This window comes from Cherax quadricarinatus, chromosome 24 (assembly GCF_038502225.1).
Source record: "Cherax quadricarinatus isolate ZL_2023a chromosome 24, ASM3850222v1, whole genome shotgun sequence".
In the NCBI taxonomy this organism is placed as follows: domain Eukaryota; kingdom Metazoa; phylum Arthropoda; class Malacostraca; order Decapoda; family Parastacidae; genus Cherax; species Cherax quadricarinatus.
The window spans coordinates 19055348-19075376 of NC_091315.1; the positions used below are offsets into that span (position 1 = coordinate 19055348).

Here is a 20029-nt window from a genome sequence, read left to right on the forward strand (position 1 = left end):
GGATGTACAGTATTAGCAAAGTGCAGGATGTACAGTATTAGCAAAGTGCAGGATGTACAGTATTAGCAAAGTGCAGGATGTACAGTATTAGCAAAGTGCAGGATGTACAGTATTAGCAAAGTGCAGGATGTACAGTATTAGCAAAGTGCAGGATGTACAGTATTAGCAAAGTGCAGGATGTACAGTATTAGCAAAGTGCAGAATGTACAGTATTAGCAAAGTGCAGGATGTACAGTATTAGCAAAGTGCAGGATGTACAGTATTAGCAAAGTGCAGGATGTACAGTATTAGCAAAGTGCAGGATGTACAGTATTAGCAAAGTGCAGGATGTACAGTATTAGCAAAGTGCAGGATGTACAGTATTAGCAAAGTGCAGGATGTACAGTATTAGCAAAGTGCAGGATGTACAGTATTAGCAAAGTGCAGGATGTACAGTATTAGCAAAGTGCAGGATGTACAGTATTAGCAAAGTGCAGGATGTACGGTATTAGCAAAGTGCAGGATGTACAGTATTAGCAAAGTGCAGGATGTACAGTATTAGCAAAGTGCAGGATGTACAGTATTAGCAAAGTGCAGGATGTACAGTATTAGCAAAGTGCAGGATGTACAGTATTAGCAAAGTGCAGGATGTACAGTATTAGCAAAGTGCAGGATGTACAGTATTAGTAAAGTGCAGGATGTACAGTATTAGCAAAGTGCAGGATGTACAGTATTAGCAAAGTGCAGGATGTACAGTATTAGCAAAGTGCAGGATGTACAGTATTAGCAAAGTGCAGGATGTACAGTATTAGCAAAGTGCAGGATGTACAGTATTAGCAAAGTGCAGGATGTACAGTATTAGCAAAGTGCAGGATGTACAGTATTAGCAAAGTGCAGGATGTACAGTATTGGCAAAGTACAGGATGTACAGTATTAACAAAGTACAGGATGTACAGTATTAGCAAAGTACAGGATGTACAGTATTAGCAAAGTGCAGGATGTACAGTATTAGCAAAGTACAGGATGTACAGTATTAGCAAAGTACAGGATGTACAGTATTAGCAAAATACAGGATGTACAGTATTAGCAAAGTGCAGGATGTACAGTATTAGCAAAGTACAGGATGTACAGTATTAGCAAAGTACAGGATGTACAGTATTAGCAAAGTACAGGATGTACAGTATTAGCAAAGTACAGGATGTACAGTATTAGCAAAGTACAGGATGTACAGTATTAGCAAAGTACAGGATGTACAGTATTAGCAAAGTACAGGATCTACAGTATTAGCAAAGTACAGGATGTACAGTATTAGCAAAGTGCAGGATGTACAGTATTAGCAAAGTACAGGATGTACAGTATTAGCAAAGTGCAGGATGTACAGTATTAGCAAAGTACAGAAGGTACAATATTAGAAAAGTAGAGGATGTACAGTATTAGCAAAGTACAGGATGTACAGTATTAGCAAAGTACAGGATGTACAGTATTACCAAAAAAATAGTAGAAATAAAATTTATCATTTATCATGTAAGCCAATCACTGCTTAGTATTGAGTCTGTCACATGTCTGGCAAAATAATAATAATAATATCTTTATTTCTACAAGTACATGTACAAAGTATACACACCTAGCTGACATCAATGGCATACTACTACATAGAAAGCCGCTTGTTATGCAGAACATTTCTGGCAAATTAGGTCAGTTTGGTCCCAAGATGTGACCCACACCAGTCTACTAACACCCAGGTATCCATTTTATACTGATGGGTGAACATGAACAGCAGATGTCTTATGGAAACACGTCCTAATGTTATCCAGCTGTACCGGGGATTCAACCTCTGGACCTCAGTGTGTGAGGTGAGTGTGCTAAATGTTAACAAAGACACTCATCCTTTCATTTAAGTTGCTTTAGGCTAATTTTAGGTTGAGTTAGGTGGGTTGCATTAGGTAAGGTTACATTTTTACCATTTGCACAACAAAATGACTCAAATGTAAAACCATCAGGTTAAGTGTGTTATGCAATGAAGACAGTTACACTGTCTGATCTAACTCAAAATTTGCCTCTAAATCTAGGTTAGGTTTTTTGTTCCTAGCAAAAAATGTATCTTCCCTATAACAAAAATATAATATCTCCTTGCTCAATATACGTGATATTTGAGAATTTACATAATATATCATAGCAAAGCTTAAAACTGAACCCCCTAAACTCATTGTCAACCAAACTACAGTATATGTAATTAATTTGCTGAACTCTGTCAAAAAGCAGTTGTGTATTATTACCAAAAATGTATGTAATGGACAGTATAATCCCAGACAGAAAAGGAACTAGAGCGAGGGAGGACAGTATGTTACTGCCCCAGTGGGATACGTCTTTATCCCCTCAACTTGCATGTTGACATACCAGACCATGGGGTCTATTAAAAAAGTGAAACATTAATTTAGTAATGAAGATGATGATAGATGAGGGGGTAACCCATCACATAAGTGTGTCTGTAGTTTCTTAAAGCCTGTCTAATTTGTATGTGTTGTAAAAACCTAGCAAGTCAGCACAATAAAACTTTGAAGTAAAACACGTCTGTTTAAGGAATTTTGGAAACCAAGTACATAATTAGCTGGGTATTCACACCTACCATTACATAAGAATAGAGGACCACTGCAGTAGCTTCTAAATTCCAAGTCATTGTCCCTAAAAAAATGTAAAGTCTTTCCTTGTTTGTGCATATGATTTGTGCAACCATGTGTATTAATAAGCTGTATCCGAAGGTAATTACAATAGGATCCCCGTATCCTCAGAGGATATGTTCCGCGCCCTACTGCGGATAGTAGCAAACCCTATATATGTCGTTTTTCATTTACATACATTTATTTATTTTTATTTATTTATTTACTATTAATTTGGACATGATACATAGATGTACAAAGAAATACAATGGTTAAGTGTAACATGCCAGAAGCCCCTTGTATGCAGAGCATTATTTGCAGGCTTAAAATTAACTAAGCAATGATATATTCAGTGGTAAAAATTATAGTAAACAAATAACAATTAAGCACAAATGAGTATTTCAAAGACAGGTCATATGGTCATTTACTGAGTTGCTGTGCATTCAATAGAATGGAGTATTCTGTTAGGTAATATAATTAAAAAAAAGACAAAGTTTGATAGGGTCACAGGTTAAACATTTATGAGATACAATTATTCAGTATTTATTGAGTTGTGGGTGAATAAGTGATTTTTAAGAAGAGACTTGAATGTATAAACAGACAGTGTTTCTTTTATATTCACAGGTAATGAATTCCAGATTTTTGGGCCTTTTGTGTGCACTGAGTTTTTGCATAGTGTGAGATGGACACGAGGAACATCAAAGAGTGATCTATGCCTTGTGTTGTGGTCATGATAGTTTAATGGTCATGATAAGTGTTATGGTCATGATAGTTTAATTTTGATAAATGATGCACAGCAAGTCAAGAATTAGCACTTTTTCTCAGATAGGAAGCACCTCACGGCTTTTCTTAGGCTTTGAACTACCAACATCACTGCTTACTAAAACTGTGGAAACCAGACCTGCAGATACGGCGTTCCTACTGTATACAGGTCATAATTTGTTGAATATTCTTTAATAAAATGATTCATTGCTTTCAAGCAGTCTTAGATATATAATCATTATTTAAACAGTTGTAATTGCAAGTCATTAAAGATGCAAGGTGTTCGTTGTTTATTTACCTCAGTTTTGAGTTATTCCTTACAAAACTTCCTTTGTAACACTATGCAAAAAGACGAGATATATTCTCACTTCTACAGTCCTTTGATATGAATTACTTTACTGTTATGATGGTTCCTTGAGCTGCTTATTGTGGCTCGTGTTCGTGTGTAGTCTGACCTAATAGTTTTAAATTAGCCTCTATCAACTAAACTTCATTAAGAATGTTCTAACATACATATAGTCTTGTACTACTTATTTCTCATGTATAGAGTGGCCTTTTATTTTCAACTTTCAGTATTTCCTCTTTGTCATAACAGAAGTAGATGTAATAGTAGAAAGTGATAGTAGGATGTCAAAAGAGCATTTAGTGTAACTGATATGGTAATTAATGGACTGCACAGATTATTGGATTTACTTCTGAGTTACTCTTCACTTAAAGTTCTCCACTACTACTGCTTAACTGACTACTGCTCCTCTAATGTAATGTGGAAATTCAATAAGTTTGCTTGCCAAGTGATACCAGATGAAATATATAAATATTTACTTTTTTATTATTAATAATCTTGATAGCCTTTGCAGAGATATTGTAGAATTTTTTAAGATGGGTTTTGAAACAATTCTTTGTGATTCAGTGGATGTTGTTATGCAGTATTTTTTCAGTAAGTGTTGCTTCCAAGTAAAAGATTCTCTACACGTATTCCCATTATGTGTTTAGTGGCAACTGCATATCCATTTTTTTTCATTGTCACCATCCCAGAGTCTCATCCAGAGTTATTGCTAATGTGAAGATCCACACAATAACATAATGCCATGAGCTTGTCATCAAATGTGCCACCACATCAGGAATTTACCTTTGTTCATATATTGAATGCCTTGATGCTGTTCAGTTTTTCATTTCTGTCCATTGACTTGATTTGCAATGCCCATTCCTTATTGTTCTTTATTCTAGATTAATTTCTCATATTTTGTTTTAATTTGTTTTGACTCTCACCTTATCTTCTGTTTATGCTTAAGGTATCCTTTACTTAGACTTAAATATACAGTGGTACCTCAGGATAGAATTTTTTTTCATTCCAGAAGGCTGTTCGAGTGCCGATACCGAACGAATTTGTTCCCATAAGGAATGATGTAAATCACATTAATCCATTTCAGACCCCTGAAAATACACCTACAAAGGCACTTACGTAAATACACTTACATAATTGTTCAAATTTTGAGCTGTTCGTATCCCGAGATACCACTGTATGTACTTCATTTGGAAAATTACTCAAATTAGATAATTTCTTCATGGCTCAAGTGTATTTGATTTTTCATGGATTTTGTAAATTACAGTTAACCCTCAATTTAATGGACTAATAAGGGAAAGGGGTATTCACTGAGGCTGATTCTCCATTAAATCTTAATGATGTTATTTTTTCCATACTGTAATTGTAACAATAACAGTTAATTCTGGATATTATTTTTCATAAATGTAACAATAACAGATGAATACGGATTTAACAGACTTTGTCTGTTACATCCAAAAATAATTTACTTTGACCACAACAATAATGAACAATTCTGGGCTCAATGAATTCATTAAATTTAATTTTTTCTGTAACAGTAACAGACACTTCTGATTTGATGGACTTTGTCTCATAAATCCAAAATAAATTTGCCCAAATGACTGTATCAATAACAGACAATTCTGAATTTAATGGATCTTGTCTGTTATTTCCAAATGTTGTACAGCCATGGATTTTGTCCATTAAATCCAAAATATGTTTAATTAGGGTCCATTAATTTTTTTTTTTTTACTATACTCCTTGTCAAAAAAAAAATTCTTTATTACTGCTGGAGACTTATGGATATATATATCATGAGGCAAACATTTGGCATCAGTTGATGCAAAAACTTAAAATTATTTAGATTAATCTTTTTCAGTTGTATCCTTTGTGTCCTGTTATTCTTTATCTCACTAATATCTTCAGTTATCACCACTATGTTGTAATTTCAGTAATGCATACTATTTTTTCCTTATGTATATGGCATTGAGATTTTTTTTTCTTGATTAAGATATTGCTTGTATGGTCACTCTTAGTAAGACAGGATTTTCCCCCAGATGTCTGTTTTCCTTATCCATAAGAATTCATATAATTTGCCTTCATGTACAGGTTGGCCATCACTAATCCAGTAGTCAGATATCTGGCACTAATTTCGGCTAGCATGATTTCAAATTTCCGGGGTCGTCACACCAACCTGCCACTACTATTTGGTGCCAGTACTTCCTGCATAAGTCATTCCAGTTTCTTTTTTTCCATTTATTGTTATAACCTGCTCACTTTTAGCCATAGCCATGGTTCCAGTGAATAAAAGAAATGCTTCTCATTGTGTAGAGCACATACACTGTACATTGTCTATAAAAGATACTGTAGCTTTGAAGCCACTGTCGGTTGCTATGAGCTCAGCTCACTCAGATAAGTTGTGACCATTAAATCTGGGCCTACATATGAGAGAATGGGTCTGTGTGGTAAATGTACACTATATAAAAAAAATCCTGCAGCATGCAGTGCATAATGAGAAAAAAAACTGCTGCCATGTTTATGGCGTAAAATTGACTTTGTGGTGTATTTTCGTATGGTTCTTATGGTTGTATTCTCGTTTTTTTTGGTATCATTTGATAGAATGGAAGATATATTACAGAAATAGATATGATTTTGATTGGTTTCACAACAGAAAGTACCTTGAAATTGAGCTCAAACTAGCAGAAATGTTCGATTTTCGTCGATGTTCAAGAGTAAACAAATAATGTCACCATCCAATACGTGTCCAACTAGCTGGTCTAATATGCAGTCACAAGTGGCTTGACATTATTTATACAATTATTACAATAATGCAGTAGTCTACATAACCGTAAATCTTTTTGTGTGAATAAAAATTCAAAATGGAAAGCAAGCGATATATAAGATTAGCCTGGAGACATGACTAATGAACAGAGAGAATGTTATTTTAGTGCCAGGAATGTCTTCATTGTTTATTCTGGACCCTATTTTGAAATTGGCATCTCTTGAAATTGTGTGAAATGGTCAGATTACCAATTTCTGACCACTTGATTAGGTAGTTGAACTAGGTAAATGGGCTGTTTCTTGTACTCAGTCGACAGAATAGAAGGAATACTAGCAAAATAGTTTTGAGTTTGGTAGACTGGAATAATGGAATGGGTAAAAAAATAGGGCTTAAATGGGTGAAATCGCTGATGCATAAATATAACCATTGGGTTAAGCGTATTCTAACTTAACCATTCTGTAATCCGGCAAAATCACTAATCCGGCACCCTACAGGTCCCGATGGTACTGGATTACTTATGGTCAACCTGTATCTACTTGCCCTGTTCTTATGGCAAGTTTCTGTCTCTCTAGAATTCAGTGTGCCTGATACAAAAAACTTGGTGAAAATAAATTTCCATATTTATTGGAGCTCACTTCAGTTTAAAAGAAATTTTGCATTTTAAATGTACAAGGTTTTAAGAAGAACAGGTTAACATTTCGTAATATGTCTAAAGCTTATATTCTCCACAGTAGTAGGAGTGACTAGTCAGTCATTTATGTCCCATAAACTGTGCTGGTGAGTGTATCACTTGTCACTGTTTCTTATCCAAGATTTAGATGCCATGTTTGCTTTGTAAGTACTTAGCATTCTTGGTCAGTGGTACTTGGTGTGTTTAGTGCTAATTTATATACTGTACAGGGTGTTTGATGACAGTAAACATTTGGAGTTGTTGGAACTAGTTTGTATGAGGTAGTAGACTAGCTAGTAACTATTAGTGGTGCTAACCCTCAAAAATAGAATTTGTATGGGTCCATTGTCTTGTCAGTTGTGTACATATATTGTACATAAGTTATGCATAAGTTATACAGTAGTTGTGACTACTGTGTAGTTACTATACTTACTGTGACTACCCAAGTCATTGGTGTTTTTCAGTACTGTATCCAGAGGTCGCTTAGATGTGTATGTCACTCATTTTTATGGATGATATATGCACAAAGAATACATAGTTTCCCTCCTTTCATGGTGCAATATGCTGTATTGGCTTGTGAAGGGTTTCAAATGGCCCACAAAAATCAAAATCAGAATCTTTATTTCCTTGTAAAGCTTACAATGTGTGGTTTACATGTTATAAAATATTAATTACAAAGAAGGCCACAAGCATGCCTAGGCATTTTGGGCAGACTAATACTAACTCTTACTCTATATTGATATAGGTTATAGAGTAGTTAAAGATCAAATGAAATTTACTAGTGATTAGCCATCCAGTTACATATCTCTTCAACCCTATGCATCTCTTAGTTGCCATAAGTATGGCAAATGACAAGAAAATGAGCAAAAGTATATAGTCTTTATATGTGTGTGATAAAAACTGCTTTTTGTACCCACTTAGCTTCCCTATCATGTGGTGCAATTACCATTGTGAAAGTGTGACAAAATGAAGACTAAGGTCATTGTTTACCTAAGCGACTTCACGTACAGCAGTCTTGTGGCATTGTCTGAAGTAGTGTTTTAGAGGCTGGCAGGGATAGTGAGGTTTCACACTGTGACTGTAGCAGATAGTGTAAGAATAATATGGTGTGCTTAACTCAGAGTGTAGAAACTAATTAGACTACCTCATTTTTGAACTAAAATATTAAACAAGCAACACTTCTATTAACATAGCCTGTTCAAAACATGGAAATATAACAGTACTTTGCTTTGACTTTATTAGCTACATTAATGATACTAATAAATATTAAAAATGTTGATTTGTAAAATATTTTTTCTACTAAGTTAACTCCCATGAAGACTTAGGATGTTAAACTAAATTGTTTAAGTCCATATTTATTTTTTAATAGCTTTATGTATGAAAATATGAATAGAAATAATATTTTTTTGGCTTTGCTCCAAGATTTAATTTTCATAAATTTTCAAAAATACATAGAAGTAAAAATAATTTTTTTTATCTCAACCTCTCATTTTTTGGAAGGCTCAGAAAGTAGTAAACAGTTAATTAATATCACAAACTTTAAGAAAAAAAACAAAAGAAATATATTGCCAGGAAATTGATAAATAGCCTAACAACTTCAAGGCTGGCATGACCATACCTACTGCAGTAAGTTGCATCCACCTTCTCCTGCAGGTCCGTCACCTCCTACTTCAGAGAAACCGATGAGGAGAAGGACTACATTTGCTCCCTGCCGAAAGACAATGGCATGCATGAATGTCGAGACCTCCCGCCCATGAAATATCAAGGTAAAAAACAAATTATTTTATTATGTACTTCTTAAATTTTATTAAGATTAAAGGATTGGTTCTCATGTCTTGTAATGAAGCTACTGCTGTAACACTTTTAGAATATGCCATTACTGATGAATAAATAAGTGAAGTAATTATTTTTGTGATTATGAAGTCTTACTACTTTTTATCATTCCTCCAGGAATGGTATGCAATGACTCTGCGCTTCCGCACGTGTCCAATGAGCCGACCAATGAGTCGTGCGTCAATTGGAACCAATATTATGTTGATTGTCGTCCGGGAGACAAGAATCCGTTTCAAGGGGCTATTTCCTTTGACAACATTGGTCTAGCATGGGTGGCTATCTTTCTTGTAAGTTTATTATTTATAGAAAAGCCTTATTTTTACTTGGATGTGTAATAACCCATTTGTACAGTAGTTAGTGCTTTCCAAGTGGAAATTTCCAGTGTTTTGATTCAGTATATAGCCTCTCCTCACTTAATGACGGAGTTCCGTTCCTAAGACCACGTTCTTAAATGAATTCGTTGCTAAGTGAAGAGCATACTATAATGGTAGTGAGTTTGTGTCAGTCATCTTCGATATTGTTTTAATGTCACCTTTGCACCATATATAACATTTCAAGTAAATTTTTAAATGTTTATACAGTGGTGTACTGTATATTTAAATACAGAATAGAGGAAATCAGCTCTAATATACATTATTTAGGTATAAATGCTGGCAAGAGAGCCCATCGTAAGTCCGAGGCATTGGTAAACGTGTACATTGAACTCCCAGTTAATGACATTAATCCGTTCCAGAGAGCTTGTCTTTAACTGATTCTGTTGTTATCCGAATTAATTTTCCACGTAAATAATGGAAATCCAATTAATCCGTTCCAGACACCCAAAAGTGTTAATCCTTTCAAGGTTGGCAGGCCCTCTCCGAAACTTGTTCTCAGGGTCGGAAATTTTTCAAAAAAAAAAAAAAAAATTTCTTATGAAATGATAGAGAACCTTTCCTGATCATAATGACACCAAAAGTATGAAGTTTGATGGAAAACTTATGGAATTATGCTCTTGCGAAGTTAGCGGTCTTGGTGATGTTTACGCATCGGCGATTTCACCCACTTTGAGCCCTATTTTCAGCCAATTCCAATGTTCCAGTCAAAAAAGTCATAACTATTTCACTAGAACTCCATTTTTTCTATCGAATGAGTAAGAAACCACCCATTTCCTGATTTCAGCTATCCAATAAAGTGGTCAGAAATTGGCAATTTTGCCAGTTTCACACAAATTTCAACAGATGCCAATTTCCAAATAGGGTCCAAAATAAACAAGACAGACATTCCTGGCACTAAAATAACATTTCCTCTGTTCATTAGTCACGTCCCCAGGCCTCTCTAACATTTCTTTTGCTTTCCACTTTGAATTTTTATTCTCATAAATAAATAGAAGATTTACTGTTATGCAGATTTCTGCATTAGTGTAGAAATGGTATAAATAATATCAGCACACTTGTGAAAGAATATTAGACTCACCAGTTGACGTGTATTGGACATGTGGCATGATTTGTTTACTTTTGAACTTTGGCAAAAATCAAACATTTCTGCTAATTTGAGCTCAATTTCAAAGTACTTTTCACTGTGAAATCAATCAAAATCATCTCTATTCCTGTGATATATCTTTCATTCTATCAAGTGAGACCAAGAAAACGAAAATACAACCATAAATACCATTCAAAAATGCAGTGCAAAGTCGCTGTTTTAAACCAAAAACACGGTCAAAGTTTTTTTTTTCTCACAAGAACATAAGAAAGAAGGAACACTGCAACAGGCCTACTGACCCATGCGGAGCAGGTCCATGTTCCCCCTCCCCTGGATTAGCCCAATGACCCCCCCAAATTAGCACAATGACCCACCCAGTCTGGTCACCTCCACTCAAGGAAGGAGCACGGCACCAGACCCAGCAGCACAAGCTAGTCACGTCCAACTCACATCTACCCACACCCACTCATGTATTTATCTAACCTATTTTTAACCCTTTCAGGGTCCAGAGGCCAAATTTCAAAGGGTGCAGCAGTGTCCAAGAATTTTCAAAAAAAATAAATTGTTATTTTTTCTTATGAAATGGTAGAGAATCTTTTTCTGAAGGTGCTAAAACAAAAAGTACGAAATTTGATGGAAAATTGACGAAATTATGCTCTCTCAAATTTTGATGTGTCAATAATATTTATGAATTGGCGATTTTGCCGGCTTTGACTCCCATTTTAGTCCAATTACTTTATTCCAGTCGACCAAATTCTTAGCTATTTCACTAGTATTACTTATGTTCTATCGATTGAGCACAAGAAATCGCCCAGTCAACTGTTTCAACTACAAAATAAAGTGATCGGAAATTGGTAATTTGACCAATTTAACACAAAGTTAAAAATATTCCAATTTCAAAATAAGGTCCAGAATGAACAATGCAGGCATTCCCGGCACTAAACTAACATTTCCTCGGCTCATTAGTTATGTTTTCAGGCTTTACAAATGAATTCCATTTTGATTTTTTTTCACATAATGAATTTTTATTCAAACCAAAAAATAGAAGATTTACTGTTATGCAATATTGTAATAATTATATAAATATCATCATCACATTTGTGAATGTATATTAAACCCACCAGCTACTGTGTATTAGACGTGTGAGGTCGTTTGTTTACTCTTGAACATCGACAAAAATTTAACATTTCCGCTACTTTGAGCTGAGTTTCAAGCCATTTCCAGTACTAAAACCAATCAAAATCAACTCTACTTCTGTAACATATCTTTCATTCTATCAAATGAGACCAAGAAATCTCAAATACAGTGGACCCCCGGTTTACGTTATTAATCCGTTCCTGAGAGCTCATCGTGAACCAAAATTATCGAAAAGCGAATCAATTTTCCCCATGAGAAATAATGGAAATCAAATTAATCCATGCAAGACACCCAAAAGTATAAAAAAAAAAAATTTACCACATGAAATATTAAGTTTAATGCACATAAACTGAAGAAGACATGCACAGTTTGTAGTACTCTACTAACAATAGAATACATGACACTTACCTTTAATGAAGATCTGGTGATGATTGATGGGATGGGAGGAGGGGAGAGTGTCAAAGTTGTTAATGTTTAGAAGGGGAATCCCCTTCCATTAGGACTTGAGGTAGCAAGTCCTTTTCCGGGATTACTTCCCTTCTTTTAATGCCACTAGGACCAGCTTGAGAGTCACTGGACCTCTGTCGCACAACATATCTGTCCATAGAGGCCTGTACCTCCCGTTCCTTTAATGACATTCCTAAAGTGTTTCACAACATTGTCAGTGTAATAGTCACCAGCACGGCTTGCAATAGCTGTGCAAGGGTGATTTTCATCAAAAAAGGTTTGCACTTTAAGCCACATTGCACACATTTCCTTAATCTTTGAAGTAGACAACTTCTTCAGTTTCTCTATCCCCTCCTCTGAAGCAGTTTCCTCAGGTCTGGCCTCTTGCTGTTGAAGATGATCTAGCAGCTCATCAGTGGTTAGTTCGTCATTGTCCTCCTCCACCAACTCTTCCACAACCTCCCCACTAACCTCCAACCCCAAGGACTTCCCCAATGCCACAATGGATTCCTCAACTGGCATAGGATTCCCAGGGTTAGCCTCAAACCCTTCAAAATCCCTTTTGTCTACACATTCTGGCCACCGTTTTTTCCAAGCAGAGTTCAAGGTCCTCTTAGTCACTCCCTCCCAAGCCTTACCTATAAGGTTTACACAATTGAGGATATTAAAGTGATCCTTCCAAAACTCTTTTAGAGTCAATAGAGTGTCTGTGGTCACTTCAAAGCACCTTTCAAACATAGCTTTTGTGTACAGTTTCTTGAAGTTGGAAATGACCTGCTGGTCCATGGGCTGCAGGAGAGGAGTGGTATTAGGATGCAAAAACTTGACCTTAATGAAACTCGTGTCCCCAGAAAGTCACTCTGCCAAGTCTGTAGGATGACCAGGGGCATTGTCTAATACCAGGAGGCACTTAAGGTCTAATTTCTTTTCAGTTAGGTAATTTTTCACATTGGGGGCAAATGCATGGTGTAACCAGTCATAGAAAAAGTCCCTAGTGACCCATGCCTTACTGTTTGCCCTCCACAGCACACACAAATTAGCCTTGAGGATATTCTTTTGCCTGAACGCTTTGGGAGTTTCTGAGTGATACACCAATAAAGGCTTCACTTTGCAATCACCACTAGCATTGGCACACATCAGAAGAGTAAGCCTGTCTTTCATAGGCTTATGTCCTGGGAGTGCCTTTTCCTCCTGAGTAATGTAGGTCCTGCTTGGCAATTTCTTCCAAAACAGGCCTGTTTCGTCACAATTAAACACTTGTTCAGGTTTCAAGTCTTCACTGTCTATGTAATCCTTGAATTCCTTCACATATTTTTCAGCTGCTTTTTGGTCCGAACTGGCAGCCTCGCCATGCCTAATCACACTATGTATGCCACTACGATTCTTAAATCTTTCAAACCAACCTTTGCTGGCCTTAAATTCACTCACATCACCACTAGTTGCAGGCAATTTCTTTACCAAATCGTCATGCAACTGCCTAGCCTTTTCACAAATGATCGCTTGAGAGATGCTATCTCCTGCTATCTGTTTTTCATTTATCCACACCAATAACAGTCTCTCAACATTTTCTAAGACTTGCGGTCGCTGTTTCATAATCACAGTTGCACCTTTTGCAACAACAGCTTCCTTGATTGTCGTTTTCCTGGTCACTGTAGTAGAGATGGTTGATTGGGGTTTGGTATACAACCTGGCCAGCTCCGACACACGCACTCCACTTTCGTACTTTGCAATTGCATCTCTTTCTTCATTTCAATAGTCATTAGCACCCTTTTTCTTGAAGGGTTGGCACTAGACGCTTTCTTGGGGCCCATGGTGACTTATTTTGCAGAAACAAGCACCAAAAACACTGTGATAATATGGAATGTACCGAATGTATCCTTAAATGCGAGCACACTGGCTGGCTTGTAAACACTGGCACACACGGGGCAGTTCAGGCCACACGTGGACACGTCTCGGACGAATCGCGTATACCGGGTTTTTTTAATGGGAACAGAGGCAAAATTTTTGCGTTAGAATGTATCGCATACCGGATTTATCGGATACCGATGGCATCGCGAACCTGGGGTCCACTGTACACCTATAAAAAACATATGAAAAAAACACTGCAAAGTCGCTGTTTTAATTAAAAATCACGATCTCATTTTTTTTTTCTCTCATTATACACTGTGTGCTGCAGGATTTGTTTTATGTGGTGCACACATACCACATAGATATATTCTCTCATATCTAGGCCCACATTTACCACTCACAGCTAATCAGAGTGAGCTGAGCTCATGGCGTATATCTACAGTTTGGACCCTGAATGTAAAGCCGTAGATCTACGGCATGGACCCTGAAAGGGTTAAAACTACACAACACTTTAGCCTCTATAACTGTACTTGGGAGTTTGTTCCACTCATCCACAACTCTACTACCAAACCAGTGCTTTCCTATATCCTTCCTGAATCTGAATTTTTCCAACTTGAAACCATTGCTGCGAGTCCTGTCTTGGCTGGAAATCTCATTATGCACTGTGTGCTGCAGGATTTTTTTTTAAACTGTGCACACTGACCACATAGACCTATTCTTTCATATGTAGGCCTACCAGCTTTCTCTTGCTAGATTTGAAGGCTCTAGAATTTGTGTATTAGTACGGCACCAACCCTGGCATGCAAGCCATACTAGTACGGCACCAACCCTGAGAGGGTTAAAGAAAATAATTTTTTTACTTGAAATATACATTTCCCTACACAGAAAACAGTGAGATATGTAGAATAAACAATACTAAAATGACACCTTTATTGAAGACTTATTGATGAGTGATGAAACAGGAGGAGGGGAGAGGATGGAGGTGTATTATTGTTTGGAAGGGGAATCCCCTTCCATAAGGACTTTAGGTACCAAGTCCTTTTCTGGGGTTACCTCCCTTCTTTGTTTTTTAATGCCACTAGGACCAGCTTGAGTCACTAGATCCCTGTTGCATCAAAAATCTGTAAAAGAGAGCTCTGTTTCTGGCATCTCTTTAAAATTTTCTTAAAATGGGACACAACATTGTCATTATAAATGCCACCAGCACAGCCTGCAACAGCTGTGTCAGGGTGATGTTCATCCATAAATGCTTGCACCTTTGTCCACATTGTACAAATGTCCTTAATTGTTGAAGAAGGCAACTTCCTCCATCTCTTCTTCCTCCTCCTCCTCTGAAGGAAATTCCTGATCTGTGGTATGTTGTTGTTGCACCTCAAACTCTTGCAGCTCTGTAGTGGTTAGCTCTTCATCATTGTCCTCCATCAACTCTTCCACATCCTCACCACTAACCTCCAACCCCATGGACTTCCCCAGTGCCACAGTAGATTCCACAACTAGCATAGGCTCCTCAGGGTTAGCCCCAAACCCTTCAAAATCCCTCTCTTGTACACATTCTGGCCACAAATAACAAAAAAAAGGCACAGTGCTGTGACTGGAACGATACACAAATAATCCGCACATAGTGTGACTTGGTGAATGGTCCAAGTCGGACCGAAACGTCGTCGTAAGCTCCTCTCTTCTATGTGCGGGTTGTTTGTGTATTCTGGCCACAGTTTTCTACAAGCAAAGTTCAAAGTCCTGCAAGTCACTCCCTCCCAAGTCTGTGCCACGCACATCTGTCATGTTCACTCGCAAAAAATCACTGAGTGAGGGGCTTGTGTACCAGTTATCAGTATATAATATATGCCCCTTACCAAGGTATGGTTCTATCATTGTTCTAACCACATCGCCAGAGATGCCCAATAACTTCCTGGTATTTTGCAATGTATAACTTCCAGTGTACACAATAATATCCAATACCAGACCACTGTAACAATCACAAAGCACAAACAACTTTATACCAAAGCATTTCCTCTTGCTTGGTATGTACTGCTTGAAAGAGAGTCTTCCTTTGAACAGAATCAAAGACTCGTCAATTACAAGCTTCCTGAAGGGATAAAAATACATATTGAATTTCTCTTTCAGATACACAAACACATGCCTAATCTTATATAACCTGTCGTTTCTGTCAGGCCTGGTTTTGTCTGAGAAGTGAAGCATACGTAACATTAGCACAAATCGATTCACTGGCATTATATCACTGAAACCTGGGGTTGCAATCAGGCGGTCTGTTGACCAGTATGATTTCACTTTGTGCTTATGCACATGTGGCATAAGCATTATTCTTTCTTCTTTCTTTCAACACACCGGCCATATCCCACCAAAGAGGGGTGGGCCAAAAGGAAAAACAAAAGTTTCTCTTTTCAAATTTAGTAATATATACAGGAGAAGGGGTTACTAGCCCCTTGCTCCTGGCATTTTAGTCGCCTCTTACAACACGCATGGCTTACGGAGGAAGAATTCTGTTCCACTTCCCCATGGAGATAAGAGGATATAAACAAGAACAAGAACTAGAAAGAAAATAGAAGAAAACCCAGAGGGGTATGTATATATACGCTTGTACATGTATGTGTAGTGTGACCTAAGTGTAAGTAGAAGTAGCAAGACGTACCTGAAATCATGCATGTTCATGAGACAGAAAAAAAAGACACCAGCAATCCTACCATCATGTAAAACAATTACAGGCTTTCGTTTTACACTCACTTGGCAGGACGGTAGTACCTCCCTGGATGGTTGCTGTCTACCAACCTACTACCTAGGATAAGCATTATTGTGGCAAAGAAAAGATACATCTCAGCCACAGCTGCCTCCTTCCACTGGTGTAGATGTGATTTTGGTGAAAGTATTGTGTTTGCCATGGTGTACTCGTAGTATGTGTTGCTTTCCATGACAATACTTTCCATCAGGGGTTCGTCAAAGAATAACTCGAAACATTCCAGTTCAGTGGCATTGTTCCCAAGTGTACAAGATGGCTGTATTCCACTTTGGCTGTCATCAAACTGGTGGGCATTTGGAACAAAATTGACAGCTTCCTGCCAATCACAGGTGCAGTCTGCTGGTGGGTACTGGACAATAACAGGTGGTTGTGGTTGTGGAGGCTGGTGTGGTGGGTGGGTGGGGGATGGTGGCCTTTGTTGTAGATCAGCTGAGGCAGTGGCGTGGGTGGCAGCGTGGCCCACTGCTGGTGCCTCACGGCTGTCACCACCAGTACCACCACAATGCACATTTTCCATTCCAATTGCAACGCTATTATCATCATTTTCACTGTCTGTTCCTGTTGTACAGCCATGGGATGTACTCCGAGATGTACTCCTTCCCCTTGGAATAGTATATGGCACACTACCAGAGCGCACATATTGTCGTATATACTGATGCTTCACTGGGGAATATTCCACTTCACTATCACTACTGGAACTGTTTTCAAGAGCTTGTAGTTCATAATCACTATCACTATCATCACAAATGCTCACATCTGAGTCTGGGATTTGGGAAAATAGGAGTTTCCTCTTCGATTCTGGTACAACTGAATGTGAACAAGATGGCCCAGCACCAGAGGTGGAAGGCTGAGGGTCGTCTGGGTTTTCCTCACTATTACCGATATTATGGTCATTAGTTTCGGTCAAAACCTCACCAAAACCTTGAAACTCATCTTCACTGGCACTTCCATCTGTATTAGAACTGTCACAGGGGAACAAAAGTGTCCCAATTCGCTGATGAGTGAGGAACTTCTTACCGCGAGGCATGGTGGACATTGTGTACTAAGATGGCGTTCTCACAATGCACCACTGGGTCCCAGATTTTTTTTCTACCGCGCACACCAACCACACAGACCCATTCTCTCACATCTAGGCCTACCAGCCTTTTCCCATGAGATTTGACGGCGCTAGAATTTATGTGTACTAGTACGTCAAAAACCCCTGCGCGTAAGCCATACTAGTACGTCCGAAACCCTCAAAGGGTTAAATTAATTGAAATGCCATTACTCCATTCCAGCGGTATTCCTGCTTTCAGGAGACAGGACAAAATACTTCAATATAACGCTAATATCAACTCTACGGCTTATTTATCTTTCACAGTTTGTCTGATATGACATAAACAATATAAATAACATTGGAACATGATATTCATTCTAGAATATATATATCATGTGATTGGTGGGGGCCATTCCCACTGCCACTCTGATCATATCTTCCCATGCTCTTATTATAAGAGAAAATGGAGTGTTTGTGGGGGCTAACTGCACTAGATCACTAGTTTCATAAGGAAAACACTGAAACAATGTATTTATAAATAAGAAATATTTTATAAAAACATAGTAAAACATAATTGAGAATTTAAAGAAATAAACTGGTTTTATAAAGTGTATGTACATATTTACCTTGGAGAAGAGATGCTGGCAGAGTGGCCTATGCTCTCAGTGGCCCTATAAACCCCAACAACATTGGAGGAGTTCTTTTCATTTCGTCCTTTTTCTATCGCTTAATCGCTTAACTTACTTGCTATACTCTTAATGCTACAACCCATAACCTGCACACCTCGTCTGTGTTTATCTATGATTTCGTGCTTTAATTCCATAGACATCATCCTCTTTTTTTTCTCAGCACTGTCCTTTGCATTTACTTTCTTAGGACCCATGGTTAGAAAAAAGAAATTTGGCAAAATAACTGTACAAAACACAAGCAAAACACAAGAGAAATGCTTCCATGGTAAGGTAAACACGTGCACTGCTCAGCAGATGTTGTGGCATTTCCTGCGCCAACTAGTGGTAGCATTCCTGAGCTCACTCATTATTATTATTATAATGGGGAAGCACTAAACCCATAGAATTATAAGTCTTTACAAGGATAGTGAGGCTCAGGTTAGAGCATGTAGGTGAAAGGGAGATTGTTTCCCAGTAAAAGTAGGCCTTAGACAGGGATGTGTGATGTCACCATGGTTGTTCAATATATTTTATAGATGGAGTTGTAAGAGAAGTGAATGCTCGGGTGTTGGCAAGAGATGTGAGGTTAAAAGATAAAGAATCTAACACAAAGTGGGAGTTGTCACAGTTGCTCTTTGCTGATGACACTGTGCTTTTGAGAGATTCTGAAGAGAAATTGCAGAGTTTGGTTGATGAGTTTGGTAGGATATGTAAAAGAAGGAAATTACAAGTGAATGTAGGAAAGAATAAGGCGATGAGGATAGCCAAAAAATTAGGTAATGGAAGATTAGATATCAGATTGGAGGGAGTGAGTATGGAGGCGGTGAATGTATTCAGATATTTGGGAATGGACATGTCAGCAGGTGGATCTATGAGAAATGAGGTGAATCATAGAATGGACAAAGGGAAAAAGGTGTGTGGTGCACTCAGGAGTCTGTGAAGACAAAGAACTTTATTCATGAAAGCAAAGAGGGGAATTTATGAGAGTATAGTTATACCAACGCTCTTGTAAGGGTGTGAGGCATGGGTGGTGAATGTTGCAACAAGGAGAAGGCTGGAGGCTGTGGAGATGTCATGTCTAAGGGCAATGTGTGGTGTGAATATAATGCAGAGAATCCCTAGTTTGGAGATTAGGAGGAGGTGTGGGATTACCAGAGGGCTGAGGAGGGGTTATTGAGGTGGTTTGGACATGTAGAGAGGGTGAAATAAAATAGAATGAATTCCTCAGTAAGCCATGCATGTTGTAAAAATTAACTAAAATCCCGGGAGCAATGGGCTAGTAACCCCTTCTCCTGTAATAATTACTAAAAAGAATAAGAAGAAGAAAATTGTCAAAGTGGGAAGTCTGAATGTGCGTGGATGTTGTGCAAATGATAAGAAAAAGATGATTGTGGATGTTATGAATGAGAAGAAGCTGGATGTCCTGGCTTTAAGTGAAACAAAGCTGAAGGGGGTGGGAGAGTTTCAGTGGAGAGGAATAAATGGGATTAGGTCAGGGGTTTCAAATAGAGTTAGAGCTAAAGAAGGAGTAGCAATAATGTTGAAGGATAAGTTATGGCAGGAAAAGAGGGACTATAAATGTATTAATTCAAGGATTATGTGGAGTAAAATAAAGGTTGGATGTGAAAAGTGGGTTATAGTAGGCGTATATGCACCTGGAGAAGAGAGAAGTGTA

General features: G+C 37.8%; 1 protein-coding gene across 2 annotated transcripts in view; it reads left to right on the plus strand.

Annotated features, from left to right (window-relative positions):
* Ca-alpha1T (Ca[2+]-channel protein alpha[[1]] subunit T) overlaps nt 1-20029 on the plus strand; it is a 658731-nt gene that overhangs the window by 68651 nt on the left and 570051 nt on the right. For both annotated transcript variants that reach the window (XM_070088225.1, XM_070088226.1), the window contains 2 exons: nt 8826-8938; nt 9123-9292. In XM_070088225.1, coding sequence (XP_069944326.1) covers nt 8826-8938; nt 9123-9292 — 283 coding nt within the window. The remainder of the gene's footprint in view (nt 1-8825; nt 8939-9122; nt 9293-20029) is intronic.